We start from the raw sequence: 25,932 nt of genomic DNA, 5'->3' as shown, positions 1-25,932 counted from the left end.
GCAGGAAATAGGATCCATGTCTTCTCCTATTAAAAGCACCTCCCACACTGCAGTAAAACACAGGCCAGGCACACCGTTAACCCTTTGATCACTCCTGATGTTAACCCTTTCCCAGCCAGTGTCATTAGAACAATGCCAGTGCTTTTTTGTTTTTAGCATTGATCACTGGTCCCCAAATAGTGTCAGAATGTCCGCTGCAATATCACAGCCATTACTAGTAAAAATAAATAAATAAATAAAAATATCCCATAGTTTGTAGACGTTATAATTTTTGTGCAAACCAATCTATACATACGCTCATTGGGATTTTTTAAAACAAAAATACGTATAGTAGGTGCCGCTGATATTGTGTTTCCAGCGCGATGGGATTGCGCTGGAAATCGCCGTTGCGTGCTGTGCTTCTCACACTCGCCGCCCCCACGAGATGCTGCTCATCCATAGGAATGTATTGGGGCAGCGAGTGGGAGGAGCGACATAGCTCGTGATGGCTCCCGCGACGGGGCTCACGGGTGTCAATCTCGCCACTAACAGCGGCGAGATTGACACAATATCGGCGGCACCCACTATAACAGAATACATTATGGCCTAAATTTATGAAGAAATTAGATTTTTTCCATTTCTTTTATTGGATATGTTTTATAGCAGAAAGTAAAAATATTTTTTTTTTCTAAATTGTTGTTTTTGTTTTGTTTATAGTGCAAAAAATAAAAAAAGCAGAGGTTATCAAATACCACCAAATAAAAGCTCTATTTGTGGGAAAAAAAAGGACATACATTTTATTTGGGTACAGTGTCGCACGACCACATAATTGTCAGTTAAAGTAACGCAGTGCCTCTTTTGTTAAAATAAATAAATAAATAATGGATTCACATATATGCGAACTGGGACTTACACAGCTCTGTCTCCTTTCCCAGTGTGACAGTGCTGGGCTAATCACCAAGAATCTGCACTGTCAAACGAGAGAAAGAAGACTGTCACCCCCCTTCATATTGTAAAGTGGGAGAATGAGGAAATGCTGAAGAACCAGAGTTTAAAGTGAACAATTGTTGCCTCCATGGCAAAGAATACAACTTATGAGTTCTCCACTGGGGACTTTAAGCATACATACTATGCATCACTGTAAAGTGATTGGCAATTACAGACATCATGAATATATTTATTTTCAAGTGAGTGAGTTTTAGCATTCAATACTTAAAAAAATGCTCCTCTTCAAATTAAAAAAAAAGCACAAGTGCAAAATGAAAATAAAGTTTTACAAATCTAAACTGATTATACTCCAGATGTTGGAATCATTTTCGATTTTACATTGCAAAAGTGAAATCGGTTTACTATATCACATATTTTAGCTCAGAGCTCTATGACCATTTGAAACCAGGTCACAGATAAAATGGACTACCTACTCCTACAGCCACATCTCACACTGTACTAATCATATGGAGACATCACCCAACTCAAATGCCTTGTTCTGCTCCCTCAAACATATCCATCCTCTGTGTTTGGCTGACATTTATAATTTTTTCCACGGGCTGTGGACTCTAATGCCGCGTACAAGCGGTCGGACTTTCTGATGGGAAATGTTCGATGTGAGCTTGTTGTCGAAAAGTCCAACTGTGTGTATGCTCCATTGAACATTTGCTGTCGGAATTTCCACCCACAAATGTTTGAGAGCAGGTACTCAAATTTGAAAGTCCGATTGTGTGTACACAAGCCCGTCGCACAAATGTTTAAGCATGCTCGGAATCAAGCAGAGGTAGCTGCACTGGCTATTGAACCTCCTTTTTCTTGGCTCGTTGTATGTTTTGTACGTCACCGCGCTCTCACGTTCAGAATTTTGGGCGACCGTGTGTATGCAAGACAAGTTTGAGCCAACATCCTTTGGGGAAAAAAAAAACACGGTTTTGTTGTTGGAAAATCCGATCGTGTACACGGGGCATTAGAGTGTACACTGGGTTCCCTCCTAGTGGTAGGACTAAATAACCATTTATGATACAAATATTTGGGTGGATGCTGACAATTGAGTGATGTGGTGGAGATAGGTCTTTTCTAGAGCACCACTGAACCTTATACACAAAACTGTGGCAGCATATTCATTCTTGGCAGCCTCAGGGTTAGAGCAGCAAGTGCTTCAACAACCTCCTACTTGATGCCATAGCTGACAGCACATCCTACACAGAAACACATGCACCTTTACCTTTTTTAAAGCAATGCCTCAAACACTTCATAGATTGCATTGTTGCCTTGCCTGTTTTATATCCAGAATAACCGTTAAAGTATAACTAAAGACAAAACTTTTTTTTGTTTGTTTTGGATAGAGTGCTGAGGTATTAGAATGCTTATCAGTTTTTATTGCTGTCTGTGCACCCGTTATGGAGATTCACCCTCTCTATTTGTCCTGTTTACTATTCTCAGTGAAAATGAAAGTAAAAGAAAATCCCAAATTTTAGGTTGTCCCCAAAAAAGTAATAGAGGGGAAATCTTCCAATGGAGACACTGGTTCTGGTGAGCTGGGGGCCCCAAAAAAATGTGGCTATGGGACAGAAAGTGAAGTGAAATCTGCGCAATGGGACACATGATGAAAAAAATCTGATGGGTGATAACCCTCCCTTGCTCTATCCAAAATGAAAAAAAAAAAGTTTTGTCTATAGTTCTACTTTAATTCAAAAGATGGCTTTAAATAGAATTGTTACAGTTGCTTATGTTACCTTACATTTTTTTTTTAAATAACACACTAAACAATAGAAAAAGAGCTATCAAGGTCCTGTCATTAAAAGATGCTAAATCATGGTCAAAGTCATATGTGCCTAAATAAACAATTTAAAAGAGCAAAAAACTAATCCTATTCAAAAATACTGATGTTTAGGAGCTAAAAAAGTGCATTAGTGAATACATTTCTTGGGAATTGCCAAAACCAGCTGTAGATAACAATACTGAACTATGAAAGAGACCCTAAAGTCATAATTTGTATGCTCCAAACGTATCCTATGTAGATGGTTTACTGTAAACATTAGTTTGAGGTTCGGTGTAGTCAAATAATCAGATTTTAAAGTAGTTGTTTTTGACCAGTAACCATTTTAGCATATTTACTAACATACATATACTTGGTACAGGAGTACAACTGTATCCTCTACATATACTGTTTATGTGCCTAAAGCTGCATCCTTCCAACATATATACTGGGTACATTGCCTAGAGAAGAATTGTCCAAATAGATATACTGGATAGATGCCACGCTCATCGGGAGACTGAATAATAGTTCTGTTCACCACCTAGGATTGAATTTCAGATTCCTACTTACATGGGTTATACACTCCCAAACATTGCATTATAGGGATCTGCTTTTTTCGTGTGTAGATTTAAAATATTTTTTATGGCTGGAAAAAAAAAAATATTATATATATATATATATATATATATATATATATATATATATATATATATATATAGATTTTTTTTTTAAGAATATTGAGAAATAAACAGTACTGGAAAGCAAGTTGTGCTATTTGGCTCACCTCAGCATCTCCTCCTACTGTACCTGTTCACCTTGCAGCTATGAGCAGTTATTTTGTATTGTTTGTACCACACAATCATGTATCTTGTTTCACTGACTATTAGTACAGTGGGAACAAAAAATATTTGATCCCCTGCAGATTTTGTAAGTTTGCCCAAAGGATAAATGCAGTGTGTGTGTGTGTTGGTATTAGCAGATGTGTTTATTCATGGGTAGGTTCATGTATTTTATTTTTGTTTTACTGTTCTTTTCTATATATTGCAATGTGCATATTTCAATGTGCAAGTACCTAATATAAATATACTTTCCTATTCGTAATATGAAATGGTATATTCAATTTTGCCATGGGTAAATACCAAAAAAAAAAAAAAAAGAAATATGGCACAATGTTTGTCCATATTTTATTGTTACAAACATTGTGTTTTGGAGCATTTGTCTTGACCGAAGGTATCTTTACGAATGCCACCCTACTCAGGCCTCATCTGCCTGCTGTGAGCCCTGCCCTGCAGAACATAGCAATACTTTCTGCCGCAGATATTGTGCAGCGCTCTACATCCTTATAATATATTTCAGATGTCCATAGTGATGGGGAAAAAAAAAAAACCTGAAATACGACCAGGGTGGTTTATGGTTTGTGTGAAAAATTGTCTTCTCAAAGCAAACCTATCTCCACATCTAAGTAACCAGTATGTACTTTTTTGCCCTCATATCTCATGCACATGCTAAGTTTCATTCCAAAACCATTTATGCACAATGTTGGAACCTGTGAACAAAGACGCCTAAATATACGTTAATCTCAACATCCACTTGAAGTTAGAAGCACTGTTACGTTCCTCATACACAACAATTCCAAGGTTGTTTTTCTTTGCTGGTCAGCAGGACTTACAAAGAGGTAGACAATTTGACTTGTGTGATTTTGGACTGCATTGGAACCTCAGCTGGAAGTCGAGATTTATCCACAATGTGCCCAGATCTGCTTCTAGAATGAAATACATGGTAAAGACATCTCAGGATGTCTCCACATACCTGTGATTGTTAAAGTTATTTTCTAATCTAATTAAAAATGCATCTTGTCAAAAAGTTTTAAAATGTAGCACATTTTCACATACCGAAATACTAGCATTTATACAAATAAATGTTAACAGAACTCACAGGTTATAGAAACACCCTAAAACTCACCTGTAAGGATATTTATACAGCCTTCAGTACCCATTGTTTTATGCATTCAAGTATTAAAAATATTGTTTAGTTGCATTTAATTTTGTGATTTTTCCAAACCAAAAAAGATCAATGAACAACATAGTTTACGGCTTTCAAAAATAATATTATTATAAATAAGGCAGTTTTTCCACATAATATTCTAACATCTATTGCACCAAACACAACAGAACATAACCATCAATACAAGTCAAAAGCCACGTTCCCACCGTAGCATGAAATGGCTCCCGTTCAACCATCCTCAGCTATATTGCATGTAAAAAAACGAAAAAAAAAAAAAAAAATACACACAGAGTGCCTTCACATAGGCAGTCATGTCTTGTTTCCAGTTGAAATGCTTTACCGCTTGTTCTGTTTATGTTACTAAAATATTGGTTTATCCACTGTTCAAAGAACAGATGACATGTCCACATAGTAGCCCATACTGGACTCATTTGAGACGCTGAGTCACATTAGCCAGAGCAACTGCAAAGGCTTGGACGGCTGAAAAGGGATACTGAAAGTCCAAAATGTAGGCATTGCCATCGATCCTTCCAAACTGCATTACCTGCCAAAAAAAAAAAAAAACGTAAACAAGAGTTCAAAACGTTAGTTCATAAGATTTACAATAAAACCAAAAATGTGTTTTTTTTGGACAGATTAAAATGTTTCTAAAGGCTCAAGGCTTTTTACCTTAATGCATTCTATGCATTAGGCTAAAAAAAAAACCTTCTGTGCAACAGGACCCCCTTTTATACTTACCTGATCCCAATCTTGCGCTGTGCCCCAGAGCAGTGGATCCTTCCTCACACGGCAGATTGTCAATCAAATCCTATGAGGAGGGAGTGGCACTGTGGTGGCACTAATTGAAGAGGAGCAGCCAGGAGCAATTGACACCTGAAGAGGAGGATTGGGGTAGCTAGTGCAATGGTTTTGCACAGAGCAGGTAAGTATAACATGTTTATTATTTAAAAAGCATAAAACATGAAGATTTACAATTACTTTAAGGAAGAACATGAAGCATTGTGAGAGAGTAGCAATATGAGCAATAAATGGAAGAGAGGACGGCTGCTAACTCTCACAGCACCAGAAGACAGCCACTCATAGCCACCGGCTCTCTGCTCAGGGAGCCCTGAGAACCCAGCGATCGGTGCTGTTTGATTGCTCATAACTGATGCTGCATCCACCTGTGTGATTCAGAATTTTTTTTTTTTGCCTGTACTTCTCTTTTAAAAACTCTGCAAGTACAGAAAAATACCAGTTGAGCTACCAAAAATGCAGCTCAGTCCTGTAGTGGGCTGACAACACACATTTTGTGCACTGAGCGGTGTCAGCCCTGTACTGTTTTCTTTTGCGAACCAACTCAAACCCATCTATCCGATTGTACACAGCAAAGAGATTAATGGTTCTGTGGTCCCAAGATATCAACCAAGAGGGCTATTTATCTGAGATAACACAGAAGTATGTACTTTACAGACAAGACGGTAGCAAATAAAAGTAGTTAGGGTTTACATACACTTTAACTAGCAGTTATCTGGACATAGATCCAGAACTGGAAAGGATCTATTTGAACACAACATAATAGGCCTATGTAAACAACACTTTACATACAAAACAGCAAGGGCAACTACTGAGCTCGGGATTCTAAACATACCATTATTGAAAGACACCAAAGAAGGGAATGAAAGTGGAAAACCCCCCACAAAACTCCTACTACTGATCATAAAGCAGGTTTCTTTTAAGGCAGTATTTGATAGTTCAGTGCTGCCTCTGAGATTTGGCCCCCTACTTTATGAGTTTCAAAAGACTACTGAAACAATCTTTACAGCGACTGCTCAAGCCATGCGGCTTGCCCCGGGCTCCAGTTCCCTGTTGGTGGCGGAACTGCTTTGGCGCTGAGACACCTGAGGAAGCGGTCCCTGAGTTTTTAAACGAGGGACACCTGGTCCTTCTCTTCACCGGAAGTAGATCACTCTTCCTTCCAGAAATCTTTTGGATATATTTGTCCAAAACACCACCAAACGTATGTTCCCCAGGGAAGGGGAAACCTGCCAATAACTTCTTACAAGGAATTTCAGCTGACCAGTTCTTAAGCCATAGAAGTCTGCACATGTATACAGACAGGAGAGCTAAACGAGAGACTTACTGTATCACGTCCTTTAAGACAGTGGTTCTCAACCCTGTCCTCAAGTACCCCCAACAGGCCATGTTTGCAGGTTTTCCTTTATCTTGCACAGGTGGTTTAAATCAGAGTAAATGGCTTGGTGTTTTACACAGCTATTTTATCTAAGAGAAATTCCCAAAACATGGCCTGTTGGGGGTATTTGAGGAAAGGGTTAAGAACCACTGCTTTAAGGCATCTACAGCAAAACACAGCGCTCGAGGTAGCTCTGCTCTGCTTTCAGCAGGATCCTCTTTGTTAGGCTTGTCAGGCCGTCTGACTTGATCCTTTAACCACTTCCCGTCCACCATATAACAGAATGACGCGCGCAAAGTGGTTAAATTATCCTGACTGGATGTCATATGATGTCTAGCAGGATAATCCACACCCTGGGGGGGCATGCAGCGTGGCGATGGGTGGTGTGGTATGTCACTCTGACACACCGCAACTTCGATCGTGGTAAAGAGCCTATGTCAGTTAATCATAGCTTGTAATCAGAATTTTCCTCGTTTTGCAGTGAAAGGAGAGCCGATCGGCGGCTCTCCTGTAAGAGAGGGGGTCTGCGCTGATAATCTGCTCATTGATTATCAGCTCAGCCCCATCAGAGGTGCCCGCCACATCTGCCAATCACTGCTCATCAGCTGCCAGTCAGTGCCCATCAGTAACACCTGTCAGTGCCCTTCACAGATACCAATCAGTGTCCATCAGTATTGCCTGTCAGTACCTCACCATTAGTGCTGCCCGTCAGTGCCCATCAATTCTACATAATAGTGTTTCCTTTTCAGTGCAGCCTCATCACTGAAGGAGAAAAACAGGATTTTTAAAACCGCTTGCCTGTAAAATCCCTTTCTTTGATGCACATCAGGGGACACAGAGCCATAGAAGTTACTATGTGGGTTTTAGGGCCACGGATGGACACTGGCACGCCCTAAGGCAAGAAGTGTACTCCCTATATAACCCTTCCCATTACCTCAGTTTTGCAGCCAAGTAATACAAGTGTATACCAAGAAGGGAGGGACCTCTGTGTCCCCTGATGTACATCAAAGAAAAGGATTTTTACAGGTAAGCTGTTAAGCTCTTTTCATACATCAGGGGACACAGAGCCATAGTAGTTACTATGTGGGATGTCCCATAGCCATAGCAATGGCAACTGAAGGGAGGGAGACACAGCAAAAAAGCAGGGCAAAAAGGAGGCCCAAGGACTCCTACTGCAGCCTGCAGTACACTGCGCCCAAAGGCAATATCCTAATGACCTTTAACATCGATTTGATAAAATCTGGTAAATGTATGAACTGAAGACCAAGTTGCGGCATTACAGATCTGAGCCATAGAGGCTTGATGATGCACCGCCCAAGAGGCACTAACCGCTCTGGTTGAGTGTGCTTTAACATGAAAAGGAAACTTCTTAAGCCTTAAGCTTGAACAAGCACTTGACGAATCCATTTGGAAATAGTCGATTTTGATGCTGCCTGTCCCCTTTTTGGACCTTCTGGCAGTGCAAACAAAACATCTGTTTTGGGGACCTGAGCGGTTGCCTTTAAATAGACTCCGATTGCTCTTACTACATCAAGGGAATGTAGTGCCTTCTCTTCCCTAGATTGAGGCTCTGGGAAGAAAGAAAGAAGAATAATATCCTGATTTAAATAAAAACCTGTCACCACATTTGGTATTCAGGATGAGGACGCAAAACCACCTTATCCTTATGCATGATCAAATATGGCTCTTAAGATAGAGCCGCTAGTTCCGATACTCTTCTAGCAGAAGAAATGGCAACCAAAAAGATTACTGTATCTTTCTTGTCAAAAGAACCAAGGGAATTTCCCATAAAGGCTCAAAAGGCTGACTCTGCAAAGCCGAAAAGACCAAATTTAGATCCCAAGGATTTAGAGGTGCCTTGTTACCCCCTGTATAAAGCTACGCACCAGAGAGTGGGAAGCAAGACAAGGCTGATATCTAGCCCTTGATAGTACTCAAGGCTAGCTTCATTTCTAATCCCATTTGCAGAAAATCAAGGATCCTACCTATGACATACTTCCTGGGGTGCCAACCCCTAGATCCACACCAAGAAACATATGTCTTCGAGACTGTATAGTAAATGATTCTGGAAGCCAGCTTCCTGGCATTAACCAAAGTAGACACTACTGAAGGAGATAACCCACGATCATTTAGAATGTGGGTTTCAATAGCCAAACCGTTAAATTTAGCGTTCGTAAGGTAGGATGGAATACCGGACCTTGTACGAGAAGGTCTGGCCATAATGGCAGAGTCCAAGGGACTCCTACCGCCATCTTTATGATCTCGGCAAACCAAGATCTTCTGGGCCACCAGAATTAACTCCTTTCGTTCCTGCTTGATCCTGTGGAGAAGACGCGAAAGTAGCAGAACTGGAGGAAACTCATAGATCAGTGACAACTGATCCCATGGGAAGTCTAATGCATCTGTTTCACATGCTAGCGGATCCCTTGTTCTCGACACAAAGTTGTTGACTTTGGTGTTGAATCTGGGCGCGAACAGGTCCATGCCCGGAATACCCAATTTCTGACATATCGCTAGGAAGATGGGTGAAGAGACCATTCCCCTGGAAATAATTTTTGGCGACTCAAGTAGTCTGCCTGACAATTTTCTACTCCTGGAATGAAAATCGCCGATAGGCAAGGAATGTTGTGTTCTGCCCAAGCTAGAAAACGATTCACCTCTTTTTGGGCTGTACGACTTCTCATGCCCCCATGGTAAATGATGTAAGCCACAGCCATGGCATTGTCGGATTGAATCCTGACAGGACAATTCCGTAGTCTGACCATCCAAGATTCTAAGGCCAGACGTACAGCCCGAATCTCCAAAATGTTGATAGGCAAGGTCCTTTCTGACTTGGACCATCTCTCCTGGACAGAATCTTCTTCCAGGGCTGCTCCCCAGCCTAGAAGGCTGGCATCTGTTGTCACCACTTTCCAGGATACTGGCAGAAAAGATTTCCCCTTTTGGAGGTTGCTGGATATCAACCACCAATTTAGGCTCTGACGTATGTCTGGAGCCAAGCGTATTGGAAAATCCAAAGCCTGAATCTTTGCACAGCCGAATTGAAGGTTTTTTCTTTGTTTTGATAAGTTGAATTAGTCCTATAATGGAACTGATTCTTGTCTGGGGTAAGAATACCTTCTTCTGTATGGTATCTATGACCAGCCCCAAGTACTGTAATCTCCTTGATGGTTTTAAGGAGGATTTTTCTAGGTTGAGTATCCAACCCAGAGATTCCAGGTAGTTTACAGCTGTGATCAGACTCTGGTTTAAACCTGAGACTGAATGATCTATTAAAAGCAGATTTCTGGTGAGCGGGAAATATTGGCACATGGAGATATGCATCTTTGATATTGATTGAGGGAAAAAACTCCCCTCCTTGCAGGATCAAACTGATCGGATTGACTCCATGCGAAAGGATCGGATATTTAAGTGCCGATACAGATCTTTGAATCCTGTTGTCTGTGTGTATGTATGTGTGTGTGTGTATATGTTAATTTTAATCCAGAACCCCCCCCCCCCCCCATTCCTGTACCATCAGAACTGCTTTTGTAGGGCTTGTGTGTGATAGCAGCCAGGAATGCTGCTCCTCTGAAAAGCAATCCATGCACAGATCACTTTCAGAGGCATTTGAAAGGCGGCAAAGATGCATTATGTTGCCTCCTCACCACCTGTTTTAAGCCCTTAAATGCAGCATTGCTATACCGCAACTGTGCAATCCACACAGTTGTGGGGTAGTTGAAGTGCAGACCCATTCACCCTGGGTATACCCCCAGCTGCTCCCTCTGCAGCTAAAGGGAGAGAACTTGGGGGAGGTAAAAACAGCTTAACCATGTGGTTTTACTGCACCCTCCAACATGACATGTGAACAAGCCCTTGGTTCACATCTGTGTGGCTGCGTGCTACGTGTAGGGCTTCCCTACCCACAAAAATGCAGGGAAAGAAGACCCCAAGCTTTTTTTTTATTGCACTGCATCAAAAGCACCCCACGTTTTCCAATGTGTGGGGTACCATTAAGAATTAACTGTACTCCTAAAGAGCAGAGCATTCGTCTGTGTGTCGGGAATGAGCGCGACTTAGGCCGCGTACACACGCGGGGACTGTTCGCTCAACTTTGTCCGTCAAACAGTTTCAGCGAACAGTCCGCTCAAAATTAGCATGGACGGACTTGCCCACACACGACGAACGAACAGTTTGCTGAAACCATGCGCGATGACGTGAACGGCACGTACGACGGGACGGAAAATACGACGTCCTATACACTGCATTACAACTTTCGGCGTGTAAATCCTTTCTGAGCATGCGCGGAACTTAGTTTGACGAACAAGCCTACACACGAGGGGACTGTTCGCTGAAACCAAGTTTCAGCGGACAGTTTTTCGGAATTTCCGAAAAACTTTGTTCAGCAGACTGTTCGCTGAAACTGTCCGCTGAAAGCCCACACACGGGCGGACTGTCCGCCGAAACACTGTTCAGCGGTCAAAGTTGGGCGAACAGTCCCCGCGTGTGTACGCGGCCTAAGGGAAGAGAATTCTTGTTGGGCAGTGTATTAGTGCTCGAATGAACACACTTAGACCGAATTTTAATGGTTCTAAGAATGTCAGGCAAAATGGTCGGCCCTCATCCATGTTCACTTCATCAAATCTGGCCCTCTTTGAAAAAAGTCTCGACACCCCTGCTCTAAGGGAACCTCTGATATCACCAGCTGGGATAATAGATGATCCACAGCTAGAAAGAGACTCTTTCTCTGGATCCCTGGGAACATTTGATCTTAGAAAATGAGGAGACGGAAACTCTCTCTAGTTTGTAACCTAGAGACACTGAAAAAGACACCCATCTGTCTTGACATTGTTCCTGACAGATCTTTGAAAATTGCAGAAGCCTTCCCCCACCTGAGCGAGCGGGGGCGCCCCTTCATAAGGAGGCTTTAGCATTCTGCTTTGTGGGCTTTCTGCCCCAAGAACTCTTTTGACCCTGGTGCTGCCCTTGGGGTCTTCCCCTTGAATCCGACGGTTGAGGCCATTGAGACTGCCTAGAGGCTGATGCCCCCGACACAGGTGAGGAAGCGCGCTTAAAGGAGAAATGTTTGAACTTCTTTACTGGTAAAAGAGAGCTTTTCCCATTAGAGATCCTTTGGCTGTATTTATCCAGATCGTCTTCAAATAGCTGTTCCCCATGAAAGGGGAAACTGGCCAAGAGTTTTTTTACATGGTGCTTCGGCTGACCAATTTTTAGCCACAGAAATCTGCGAGAATGCACTAGTCCAAGCATAAGCCGTGAGGCTTGAATGAGAGAATCTTTCATAGCATCTACTGTGAAACATAGTGCGACTGATAAACCAGCCCATTGCTGGGCCTACTGATCAGGCAGAATCTTAAGTATGTCCACAAACTGTTCCTTAATGGACTGAGATACACCAATTGTCGCAAGAACCGGCTACGCTACTGAACTTGCGAAAGACATATTGTTTTTGGAAAGAAGTTCCAACTTTTTATCTTTCGCATCCTTTAACATTAGCACATTATCCACCGGACACCTGAGACTTGTTCACTGAGGCAATTGCAGCATCAATTGCTGGAACCCCCCACTTCTTATAGAAATCCTCTTCCATAGGATAAAGTGTGGAGAATTTCTTAGGAGGACAATATTGTTTATCCGGATGTTCCCATTCAGAATACATAATCTTTTTTAGCCATGAATGAATATGAAAAGCATCCCTAGATGGGGGAGGTTTTAATGATCCCAAGAGATGGGTTCATCATGAGCCTGCGCTGCAGGCAGCAAAAAGGTTGAACAAATCAATTTAGTAAGAGAGTGCACAAGCAACCTGTCTTGTGATGCTACTCCCTCTATATTAGGATCCTCAGAAGAGGATATATTAGCATCTTCCAAATCTCTTGGAAGATTTTCCTGATCCCCTGCCCCTTGAACCTCAATAAGAGAGTCCTGAGCACTAGATGGGGATCTGCTACGTTTAGACCCACTATGGAGAGATATCATAGCATCAATCTTCTTTTCCAAATTACAAATAGTAGAAGTGAAAACCTCCTGTGTGATATATACAGGGACTGAAGTGTCCAGTGCAGCTGCAACAGTCTTCCCTGACGGCTCAATCTGACCGGCCGCATCACTCTCAGAGGAGGATGACTTTTTTTGGAAATGGATTTAGTTTGTTGTGAAACCATTGACCCTTTAGAACCTTTAGAGGAGTTCCTGGTCCCTCTTCGACTCATAGCCTGAAGCACAAAAGCAGAGGCACTACCAAAAAGAATGTACACTGCTAGGTTATAGTCCAGCGCTATAAGCTGCTATTAATACCTAGCCTGGTAAAGTAATGTGTCAAAGGGAAATACCTGCGTCACCGAACCTGAAGCAAGCCACCTCCTGCTCATGTGTTCCTCCACAGCCAGCAGCGCCACACATACAGTGCTTTAAAAACTTTCTCCACGTGCGGCCGGTATCTGACACTATTAGCCCTGTCCCTGCGCTAATTGCGCCCCCCATCTTTCAAAAGAAAGCGTTTTCCCGCGTGAGCGCCGGACTTCGAGCGCCCTGCAAACAGCTGATATGGCGGTAGGGTAAAAACCACCACTGAGCGGCCGCACGGTCTGTTTTTTCAAAAAAAGGAATGCTTTTGGCATATAGTTAACCCGAAGGGGTTAACTTCAACATTGGGGCGCAGGAGGAGAACCCAGTCCCCCCTTTTCTTACCAGAGGATCTGCCTGCTCTGGCCAGAGGAAAGAAGGAAATGAAGGCTTCTGACACAGCGCTGTTTCCAGCATCAGGTGGGGAGTGCTCAATACAGCCCCCGGTGGTGACACATAGGCATGACAACATTTTAACTTAAAAGGAGAAATTCATAAGAAAATCTCCACTTACCTTCCTCACCGTAGGGTTATCTGAGATAAACCCAAACTTCATCCTTCACGGTGGGCTCCGAAACCTTCAGGAAACTTTCAGGAACAGGGGAACCTAGAGGTTGCCCACAATCCTGGACCTGCAACAGCACCCTGCCAGTAAAAACTTCATGGCCTTACTACCAAAAAGTACTGGATCCCAGAGTCCAGCTCTCTAAAAAGAGAAGCATTCACAAGCAAAACCTTGCTTCTTAGGACACGAGGCCCAGGTACCATTCCTTAGGCCCATAAAAGGACATTCTGAACGGATCCAGTCAGCATGGCTAGCCCCAGCAAGGATTGCTTCCAGTGGAGCTCAGCACAGCACATCTTTACTCGTGACCAACACCTTAGACACTGGCGAAAAAAACGGAGGACTGCCAGTAGTGGGAGGGGTTATATAGGGAGTACACTTCTTGCCTTAGGGCGTGCCAGTGTCCATCACCTATTAGTGGCCCTATAACCCACATAGTAACTACTATGCTCTGTGTCCCCTGATGTATGAAAGTATTGCCTGTCAGTACCTAACCATTAGTGCTGCCCGTCAGTGCCCATCAGTGTTGCCTGTCAGTGCCAATCAGTGCCGCCCATCAGTGCAGCATATCAGTGCCCATCAATTCTACATATTAGTGTTTCCTTTACAGTGCCGCTTCACCAGTGCAGCCTCATCAGTGCCCGTCAGTGAAGGAGAAAATAAAACTTTTTTTTTTTTTTTAAACTGTCTTTTTTAGTTTGTTTAGCAAAAAATAAAAACACCAGTGGTGATCAAATACCACTAAAAGAAAGCTCTATTTGTGGGAAGAAAATTATAAAAAAAATGAGTTTGAGTTCAGTGTTGCATGACCCCGCAATTGACATTTAAAGTGTGACAGCGCTGAAAGCTGAAAATTGTCCTGGGTAGGAAGGGGGGGAAGTGCCCTGTATTGAAGTGGTTAAGGACTGGCAGACTCCAACTGCTGCGACAGCTGGCTGAATAGCTGAACTGGCCAAAGAAAAGGAAGCCTTTAATAGTGAATCCAGTGTCTTGTCAACCGGGTCCTTCAAGCCATGTGCGTTATCCACCGGACAAGTTAAGCTCTGTTTAAGGAAGACACTGTCGCATCTACAGCTGGCATGCTCCATTTCTTAACAAGCTTTTCCTCCATAGGATATAAAAGGGAAAACCTCTTAGGAGGAATGAAAATCCTGTCAGGTTCCCAATCAGCATACGCCGCCTGTTCCAACAGTGGGTGCAAAAGGAAAAGCCTGTGCGGCCTGAGGAGGCCTTGGGGACCCCAAAGAGGACCAGGGGGCTCAGAAACTTCTGTGGGAGGTAACTTAAAGGCAGAATAAACCATCTCGGTAAGAGTCTGGACCAAAAGCCTCTGCGACTGAAATGCTGATACCAACTGGACATCTTCTGGCCCAGATTGCTCAGAAGCAGACTCATCTGCTAGGCTCTCTCCAAAGAATCCTTGACATTTTGCGGTTTCCCATCATCAACCCATTCCTTCTTAGTTAGGAGGATCAGGGGAGGGGGATCTGTCAGGCTTCTTGCCATCCTGCGATATGGAGGCAAGCATGTCAGCAATCCTGTCCTCTAACCCGGCTAGAGCTGAGGACGGATCATCTGGTGAAAAGGCTTAAGCAGCAGTGTTGACAGTAGGCACCATACCAGACAGGCGCAGCGGCTCAGATTCCCCGGAAGCCTCTGGTCTTTCAGTGGATACAAAACTAGGGTTTCGACTAGGCTCCTCAGGAGCTACTGACAACACAGATGTGTCCTTCCCTGTAGTATTAGTTCTGCTCCTCTTTTTTTGAAGACATTGCAAGCCACAAAAAGGGAGGTACTGGCAAACGCAGGTGCCACAGCATAGTGAACCAAGATGCGCAATGGCACACCCTAGGGCAACCATTAAGGAAAAAACAGCCAAAACAACAAGGAAAAGGTACTCTTGCAAACACCTGCAGCTAGCCCAAACTCCCCCGAGGTCACTGCACACAGGTGTCCTCTAGCTAGTTTGACAGATTGTTACAATCACTGGGGCACCCCTCAATAAGTAAATAAGGGGGTTTCACTTACCCGTCCAGGTACAGGGCAGCCTTAGAAACTAAGAGCCCAATCTTCACCCATCACGACAGGTTCTGTCACTTGGGGGACCTCCAGGGACTGGGTACCCTTTCATGTGTTAGGGTCCACTCCCTTGGACCTGTACAGCACCCTGTAGGAATGCCTTAGCTCTCTGGTGTCCAGAATTTCACTACCAGTGGTCCAGTGCCTGAAGGTCACGTTACAGGCAAAACCTCGCAGGATCCTTGCGTCTTCTTTGAGAGGCTTGGGTACCATTTATTTAAGCATGTAAGCGTTTTTTAAAAAGGGTTCAAATCGGTCAATCCCTTGATTCATTTAAGAACTGTTTTGGGACCAAAGACCTGGAGCTCTAGAGAAATCAAACAAACATGCCCACCCACCTTGCAGACACTGGTAAAAAAAACTGAAGTACTTCCTGTATGGAAGGGGTTATATAGGGGCGGACGTCCTGTCTAAGACTTTGTCTACCAGTGTCCATTCACCTAGAGATGGGGTATAACACAGTAAGTAATGAATATTAGCCCAACTCTGTGTCCCGTGATGTATGATAAAGAAAAAAAATCTCCCTACATAAGTTTTACCTGTATATCTGCTGTCTTTCCTTTCTACATTTTTTGGAAAGTGCAGATCAAGTTAGAAATCTTTGTTCCTGTTTGAGCAGTGGGTGTGGAGTCTGGGCTTACACTGTGTGAGAGCTGATTGGAGGAAAAGGCACACCCCCTACTCCACATAGGCAGAGGAACGAAAGAACATGCAGAGCTGTACTGTGAATAGACAAGCTCTCTGTTAATCTACCTCTTGTTGCCTCCCCTCCACAAATTTTCAGCTGCCGTTATCCCGTGTGTCAGAGAACTTGTCAGAAGTGACTCTGCTGATAACAGAGGAACGAAGCACCAAAAAGACACGGCACTTAAAGCTTTGGAGAGATACGTAAACACTACAGATATATATGTAATAAGGCCAAATTTCATGAATGGGGTTTACAAACACGTTAAGCCCTATAAATTATCTAATGTGCACTCTTGATCACTGCGCATTAACCAGTTTACAGATCCTCTAAGAGAATAGAGACCTAGACTGTACCTGTGTCCTGGATCAGGGGTCTTAATTTTTTAGAATGAGGGACATATTGCAAATAAATAAAAAAAAATGTTTTACAAAAATTCCCACCTTATGTATATCTAGGAGTGCCCATCAGAGTATCCCTTACATTCAGGACTTCCTCCCAAAGTCCCCTCTTACATCCAGGATTTCCCAGCAAGCCCCCCCCCCCCTACATTCAGGAGAGCCTATCCGAGTCCCCCCTTACATCTAGAAATTCCCATCTGAGTTCACAATTACATCCAGGAGTGGCCATCATAGTCACCACTTACATCAATGCGTGCTCAGAGTCCCCTCTTATATCCAGGACTGCCCATCAGAGTCCCCCCCATACCATTCTCCTTACTGCTCTGCAGGTCTTCTGTACATGCTGGAGGCGGGGCAACACGTCATTGGTTGCTAGGATACCTACAATGTAAGCAGGAAACCACAGAAAGTGGTAAAAAAGGTGAAATCTGCACTGGGGAAGGGTAACGGCTGGCTGGTTGTCAATGCACCAGTCTGGCTGGCAGTGAATGCACCATGTGCATCAGTGCATCCACTGCAAGCCAGCTGGGATATTTTTGCTCCAGGAAAACAAAATCTTGCAGTGGGCTGAATGTGTCCCATGGGCCATAGTTTGGAGACCCCTGCTATAAATGACCATGTTTTACTGAAACAGGCCTCCTCAGCTTCTTCATTAGCAATCAAGGAGAAGTGTTACTTGTAATTCATCTGCCACGACCTGACAGGACCTGCTTAGCTAGTTTGACAGGAATCAACTGTCATAAGAAAACATTGCTAAAAGAATACTAACAGACTTTAAGTCCAGTGCACAGAAAATAAAATACTTGAACACAGAGTATCTCTGTGCTTTTGTCCAAAAAAAATATTAATGGAAAGGAATAGAGCAGGGCTGTAGTGTTTTCTAAGACTCACCTTTAGACAAATATGCTTATTGCTCACCTCATAGGTAAATTGTAAACTAGCCTAAAGCCAGTTTAGCAGCAACCGGCTGACTTTCGATATGTTCATCAGAGGCTGGTCTAACAATCAGCTTCTGTCAAAAGGTCATGCTGGAAAACCAGTATTTGATAAGAGCATGCAATGTTTTTTGTGTTAGCGAAAGGAATGCATGCATGCCATTTCTTTAGCAGTTCAACCCTGCAGGTGAATGGTACGATAGCCTAGGAAACATGCAAATTTTAAATGGATGCAGAACGTGAATCATCTGTTTATAACAATCACAAAAAAAAGGATTTCAGCTTGCAGAATTGTTAATGAGCATTTCAAGGACAAGAAGAAGCAGGAAAGAGGTGGCCCCTTAATGTTTACAGATTGGCTTTATTTACCTGGATGAAATAGGTTGTGTCAGATGTGGCCTTATTTTTAAGCATGATGTCAAAATAAACTAAAATCTTACTAGAGGAAGAAACTATAATATCTATTTCTGTCTACTCCTTCACATGTTTCTTACAAAAACACAAGTGCAATGTAAGGGATATACTGCAATATTTGAATAGACATTGTGTAATTATATATATATATATATATATATATATATATATACATATACACATATACATATACACATATACATACACACACACACTACATTCATAGAAATAAAAGATTAAAATAAATGACACTGTTAAAGAAATGTTATACAAGCAAACTTTTTCCATACCTGTCTACCTTCAAGCTCTATTTGAAAGTTTTTTGCAGATTCCTGAGTCACTCTACCTCCAAAGTCCAACTGGTATACTTGCGTTGCCTCATTCCATAAAGGCTGTTTGTTTGCCATGACGTAGACAAATCCTTGGCTTCCCAACCTGCCATCATCTTTGTCATTAGCTTTCCGACATTTAAACTCATCCAGGTCACTAGCAGTCCTAAGGTTCCTCTTGGTTTTCCATCCCTTCTTATTGCTCTGACTCTGGTTCATCAGCTCATCCCCACTAATAAAGAGTTCAGGTTCACTTTCTGAACTATCCTGAAACTCATTTGTCTTATTTAGCTTTTTGGATTTCAGCTGATCTTTTTGACTCTTAACCTTCTTTTTTTCTCTTCCAAGCCTAGGACTGGCAATGAGGGAGTTAAAGTCACTCAGGGTCTTTGCTTCTTTTTTCACCTTGCCCTCAGTGATAGCCTGAACATTTCCTTCTTCCGCTCTGCTATCTAAACGTTTTCTATTTTTTTTAGGAAATTTGTCAGTTCTCTGAGCTACAGGGCTCTCGGTTAATGATAGAACTTCCTGGAAGTTATCTGAAGTTTCCACCATGACTTCACTGCCCACATTATTTTGCATCTCTGGCTGAGATGGAGACATGACAGGCTTCTCTGGCAACAAATGAGGTTTTGGTGGTAATGTAGACTGTGAACTTAGGGCTGGTGGGCATGGGCTGTATGTGTTCCATGGGTGTAGTGCCACTGGAGGAAGTTGCAACCCATTGCAATTACTACTTCCTGGATACATTGGCGGCAAGGGACAGCAAGGCAAATTGGGTGGGTATGCTGGCTGTACTACTATAGTGGGCTCTTGCTGCACAAACTGTGCTGGAGGTAAAGCTTCCTTTGGAGAGCAAGGTTTCGGTATTTTCTGGAGAGAAGGCGGGACATTATAACCACTGCTATATGGCATCCCAACTCCATAATTTGTCTGGAATGTTGAAATAGGGCTGGTGGGTGATTTAGGGGAAATAAATGGCACACGAGACATATCTAAATGCTGACCTTGTCCAAGGATTAGAGGGGGTGGTCTCTGGGGCATTGGCAATGTATTATGAGCTGTCCTTTCTTGGGGAACCCATACATCTTCACTTACCAGTGGGTCCCACTGGTATGGTGGGGGCCGCTTTATTGTAAGGCCTGTCTCAGTCAGATTTAAATGCCTGGTTGGCTTTTCTACTGGGCAGTGTTGGGAAACGGATTCATCTTCTGTAAAAGCAGAATTAATATAGTCTGTCCTGTCTCGACAGCTTTCAGAGGGACTTAATAAATTATATGATGACTGAGATGCTAAAGGGGCTGTGCTGGCAGAGTGAACAATAACGGTACTCTGCTGTGGACCACAAGCTGTTGATAATTCAGGACGGATATTTCCTGCTCCTATGGTACTAGTGCTGAAATTGCCACTATGATTACTGATGCTGCTGCTAATTACTCCAGTGCCACTGCTGCATTGGCTGCAAGTGTATAATGCTGTGGGCGGTCGTGGTTGATACTGTCCAGGTACAACATTGCTTTTTGTTTTAGGAGGATGTTGCAGTGTTGCTCTTTGATTATCTGTCATTTGGGCCATTTTAAGAGTTGCTTCACGACTATTTCTGCGCAGCGTGGCATGAATAAGACTGCTGTCTATTCTCTGAGAAGCAATTCTTCCTTGAGCAAGCTGTGCTGCAATCTCAGGATATGGTGGTGGATCCCCAGGTGGTATAGAATAACGTGGAACAGTCAACCTATTTAATGTGGCACTGGTGCATGGTTGCTTAATCTTTTTTTCTGTTGCAGAAACCCTTAAGGTTGCAGAACTTCCTGGGCCTGGAAGAGTATAGGTGTTCTGTGTGCAGAGCATCCGTGTCCGTGGTCTACACACTTCTTCCACATTCCCACTACTATCAAATGTTGTTATACGCTCATATCCCAGTGGCGTTTGGTAGTGTCCACTTGCGAAGAGAGAAAAGTCTCCCTTCTTGAGGCAGAGGTCCAAAGGAGGTTGAGGGATTGGTGGAGGTGGTGCAGCTGAAGTTGGAGGAGCTGGTATAGTTCCTGGATATGGAGGTGGAGGATTGAGTTTGTTTATTTGCATTTCTTGAACAGTGGTGAAAACAACAGCATCTCCTTCTGCAAACTGGGGGATTGGACGTAATGGTTTTGGTTTTTGAGGATGCTCATGGTCTCTTTCATTGTTTTCAACAGGCGGCATTTGAACAGTAGCCTGTGATGGGTGTGGTAAAGGAGGATGAGTGGGTTGTAACATGCGTCCCATTTCAACTCCACCAAATATGACCTGTCCTGGATTGGAATATCTATTTGGTGCTGGATACGGAATAGCATTTTCTACTGGATGATCCGGAGGAGCAGGAGCTACCATTTGATTGGCCAAGACATCTAGTTGTACATTTTGATTGGCTAACAAAGACTGAACCAATCCTATGCTTTGAGTTGGTGACATAGCTTGAGCAGAGCTATGAATTGGTGCAATAGGGATATTCACAGTGCAAGGGGGGTTGTTTTCAGGTGCCCCAGAAGTTCCAGTTGCTGAAGAAAATGAAAATATTGATTTAGGAAATGGAAAGAATAACTAAATTAGTTTATTTTATCATCTAATTAAAAGGTTGATTCCAAATCCTAGCTAACATAATAAAGATGGTAGAAGGAACAAAAGTGGAACCCAATTAAATGATACCTCAACAGAAAAATATACTTTTAGTGAAGCTGTCCCTTAACATTCCGTCCCACACCAATCAGTGAAGCCCAGATAGTAAAATACCTACCTTCATCCCTGCTCCTGAGATCTTCACTATGTGGCCCTTCCTGGCATGGAAAAACCCTTGCAGTAAAAACATTCGGCCACATGCAGCCACTACTGCACATTCTAAGGGCAATTCATTCCTATGGCTGGTCTATACTCATAGCTGTTCCCAACCATCACAGGATTACAGTTCCACATATAGAAATGAATAAGCCAAGTGGTGCAGTAAGAGCTAGAGGCAGCCAGGGTTCAGGAACAAAGATGAAGGGAAATAGTTTACTACCTGGACTTTAATAAGGGAGAGGGTAAAAGACAACTTACTAAGGCAAATTACCAGGATACAATACCATATAAATAGATGACCAGGATATGCTGTATATGTCTAAAAAAAAATAAAAAATAAAAATAAAATAATGGGTCCCAAAATATTCATAGTAGCCAATTAAATCTAATTTGACTTGGTACCTGTGGGAAGATGAACGTTTGGAATGGATTGGTTACTACGAACTGTACAAGATTGCCTTTGGTGTGATATGTACTAATATTTCCCTGGTATCCTTACAGCAAAAATAAAACACAATTAAATAGTCCTTTCTTATTTCTATGAACCATTACTCACCAGGTAAGTCATCTTCATCCTCACTGAAAACATTTGTGTTAAATACAGGCAAATTAATATAATCCATTGAAATTTTCCGCACTTCCGGAAGGTAGATCGTCATCTGTCTTGGTTGAAGGTGTAGCAAACTCGTTTTATAAATAACTACATCAAAACACAAAACATATTGAATATATTAAAGTCAATTATTCTTACAATTATTAAAAAAAAACTACTGCTAAAGAAAAAAAAGATTTGCCCTGTGTGGAATTTATATAGTTAAAAAGGCTTTAAGAAGGCCAATATCCATCAAAAGTTCAACCTCTTGCAACTCTTGAAGTTTTGGCCCTGAAGAAGTAAAAACAACACCTGCTGGGCAATTGTTGGCCTTTGTGCCACAAGGGGTGAAAAACTATTCCTTCTATTACTCAAGGGCAGTTGGATGGAAATTCCAGGACTTTTCTCTAATTTGAGAGGCTACCAGCCATTGTGAGGATCTTCTATTAGACAGGAAGAAGGCCTTCTCCAATTCCAGAGACACGTTTTTGAGCTATCAGGCCAAGGACAACCAGTAACTCCATGCCAAAGTAATCAGTCAATCCAGGGACTCAGTTGACTTGTCCTACAACATATGTACAGTATCTCATAAGTAATAATAGTGAGTACACCCCTAACATTTTTGTACATATTTTATTATAATTTTTAATGTGACAACACTGAAGAAATTACACTTTTGCTACAATATAAAAGTGGTGAGCGTACAGCTTGTTTAACAGTGTACATTTTCTGTCGCCCTCAAAATAACTCAACACACAGCCATTAATGTCTAATCCGCTGGAAACAAAAGTAAGTACACCCCTAAGTGAAAATGTCCAAATTGGGCCCCAAATGTCAATATTTTGTGTAACCACCATTATTTTCCAGCACTGCCTTAACCGTCTTGGGCATGGCGTTCACCAGAGCTTCACAGGTTGCCATTGGAGTCCTCTTCCACTCCTCCATAACAACATCATTGAGCTGGTGGATGTTAGTGTTGGAGATCTTGCGCTCCTCCACCTTCTGTTTGAGGATGCCCCACAGATGCTCAATAGGGTTTAGGTCTGGAGACATGCCTGGCCAGTCCATCACCTTTACCCCCAGCTTCTTTAGCAAGGCAGTGGTTATCTTGGAGGCGTGTTTGGGGTCGTTATGTTGGAATACTGCCCTGCGGCCCAGCCTCTGAGGGGAGGGGATCATACTCTGATTCAGTATGTCACAGTACATGTTGGCATTCATTGTTCCCTGAATTAACTCTAGCTCCTCAGTGCCGGTAGCACTCAAGCAGCCCCAGACCATGACACTCCTACCACCATGCTTGACTGTAGGCAAGACAAGTTTGTCTTTGTACTCCTTACCTGGTTGCTGCTACACATGCTTGATACCATCTGAACCAAATAAGTTTATCTTAGTCTCATCAGGCCACAGGACATGGTTTTAGTAATCCATGTCCTTAGTCTGCTTGGCTTCAGCAAACTGTTTGTGGGCTTTCTTGTGCATCATCTTTAGAAGAGGCTCCCTTCTCTGATGACAGCCATGCAGACCAATTTGATGCAGTGTGCAGCGTCAGGTCTGAGCACTGACAGGCTGACCCCCCCCCCCCCCCCCACCCCTTCAACCTCTGCAACAATGCTGGCAGCACTCATATGTCTATTTCCCAAAGATTACCTCTGGATATGAAACTGAGCACGTGCACTCAACTTCTTTGGTCGACCATGGCAAAGCCTGTTCTGAGTTGATCCAGTCCTGTTAAACTGCTGTATGGTCTTGGCCACTGTGCTGCAGCTCAGTTTCAGGGTCTTTACAATCCTCTTATAGCTTAGGCCAGTGATGGCGAACCTTGGCACCCCAGATGTTTTCAAGCTACATTTCCCATGATGCTCAACTGCACTGCAAAGTGCAAGAGCATCATGGGAAATGTAGTTCCAAAACCTCACTGGTCTAGGCCATCTTTATGTAGAGCAACAATTCTTTTTTTCAGATCCTCAGAGAGTTCTTTGCCATGAGATGCCATGTTGAAATTCCAGTGACCAGTAAGATTGAGAGCCATAACATCAAATTTAAAACACCTGCTCACCATTCACACCTGAGACCTTGTAACACTAACGAGCCACATGACACCAGGGAGAGAAAATGGCTAATTTGGCCCAATTTGGAAATTTTTACTTATTTTTACTTTTGTTGCCAGTCTAGACATTAATGGCTGTGTGTTGACTTATTTTGAGGGGACAGCAAATTTACACTGTTATACAAGCTGTACACTCACTACTTTACATTGTAGCAAAGTGTAATTTCTTCAGTGTTGTCAAATGAAAAGATATAATAAAATATTTTAAAAAATGTGAGGTATGTAGTCACTTTTGTGAGATACTGTATATTGCATCGTGGAGATATACAGAGAAACTGGGCAAATGGGACTGACTCAAAAGGAGGCTACCATCAGGCCCAAGAGTTTCATACAAAAGCAGAGAGTTGGATGAACCCTGGACTGGAGAGCTCAAATCTGAGATGGGGAAATCTGCAGTTTGTCCTGTGAAAGAAATATTCTTGTGAAAGCGGTGTCCCGGAATAGACCTGTAACATCTAGACAGTCAAGGACATGCTGTCAGATAAAGCCTATGCCAACTGTTCCCTTGACAGGAGGTTGGTTGTTTATTCCACAATGGGTATTCCTCGAGCGCACAGTAGGGACAATGCTGGTGTCAGTATCTTGGCGAACACATGAAGTGCAGACAAGAGGTCAAAGGGTACGTCCATAAACTCATAGTATAGGGGCCCCAGAGCAAAGTGTTGGAAACCCTGGGATGTTACCTGCTACTTCTAAGTGGCGTTGATGCAAGCTGACCAAGTGTCCTCAAAGCTTGGAAAGTTGTGGTGCAACTTCATGCTGAGCTTATAGGTGTGTCTGAGGATTTGTCATAATTCAAGCACCAGACCTTGCAGGTTAACTGAGTGCCAAGCTTTGGGGGTCTCGATACGGTGAGCGCGGACGTGGGTAAATGTAAGGGAAATTTCTTAACAGATAGAAGAGAGAGGACTTTGCAGTCTGTTCCTTAGGCTTCTTCCACTAAGGAAGATTGGTGCTGTATCCATCAGTTGCTTCCTTGATAAAAGTCGATCCAAAGACACACCCCTCTGCATGCCAGCACTTTAATGTGTACTAGGAAAGAAAAAGAAGATCTTACGCACTGTCAATACAGGTAGTATGAACTTCTGCAACTCAAATATCTGAATACCGGACTACTAAAAATAGTATATAAAAAACAGTGCGCTGTTTCTTTAAATGAAAATAACTAATTCATGAATAAATGTGATCACAAAAAAGATACAATTATCTATATTCCCACATAGATAATAGTGCTTTTATAAATGTGTTACTTCCAACTGCTTATAAAGTGAAACTGATGAATGAACGGTGTAAAAAACAAATCCGCATGTGCACCAAAAAAACAAAGTGCATGTACAAATGAATCAATGTGCAATAATGGATCATGTGCACCAAAAAAACAAAGTGCATGTACAAATGAATCAATGTGCAATATTGGATCATGTGCACCAAAAAAACAAAGTGCATGTACAAATGAATCAATGTGCAATATTGGATCATGTGCTCCAATATGTGAACTAAACTACCATACATCATATCTATTAAAAAAAAAAAAAAAAAGTCCACATGAATATGCAAGGTGATAAAGTGCTCGGTGCTTAAAGAGGGTCACCTTAAAAAAAAGTATTAAAAGTCAACAGCTACAAATACTGCAGCTGCTGACTTTTAATAAATGGACACTTACCTGTCCAGGCTGCCCGCAATGTCGGCAGTAGATGACGAGCAATCGCTCGTCTCTCGGCTGCCCCCGCCGCCATCCTCGGTCAGGGAATCAAAAACTGAAGCATT

At 42.6% G+C, this 25,932-nt stretch overlaps 1 protein-coding gene across 1 annotated transcript in view; it reads right to left on the bottom strand.

The window, feature by feature from the left end:
• Positions 1-4,747: 4,747 nt before the first annotated feature.
• Positions 4,748-25,932, bottom strand: part of TULP4 (TUB like protein 4) — a 292,811-nt gene continuing 271,626 nt past the window's right edge. The window contains exons 13-15 of the mRNA XM_077486273.1: positions 22,023-22,166; positions 18,617-21,189; positions 4,748-5,273 (exon numbers count right to left, since the gene is read on the bottom strand). Of these exons, the coding sequence (XP_077342399.1) occupies positions 5,157-5,273; positions 18,617-21,189; positions 22,023-22,166 (2,834 nt within the window). The 3' untranslated portion in view covers positions 4,748-5,156. The remainder of the gene's footprint in view (positions 5,274-18,616; positions 21,190-22,022; positions 22,167-25,932) is intronic.

Source organism: Lithobates pipiens, unplaced genomic scaffold (genome assembly GCF_037356315.1).
Source record: "Lithobates pipiens isolate NorthernLeopardFrog02 unplaced genomic scaffold, aLitPip1_a1.2 Scaffold_18, whole genome shotgun sequence".
NCBI lineage: Eukaryota > Metazoa > Chordata > Amphibia > Anura > Ranidae > Lithobates > Lithobates pipiens.
The sequence above is the reverse complement of the archived record's forward strand: the minus strand, read 5'-3'. Positions and strand labels throughout refer to the sequence as shown.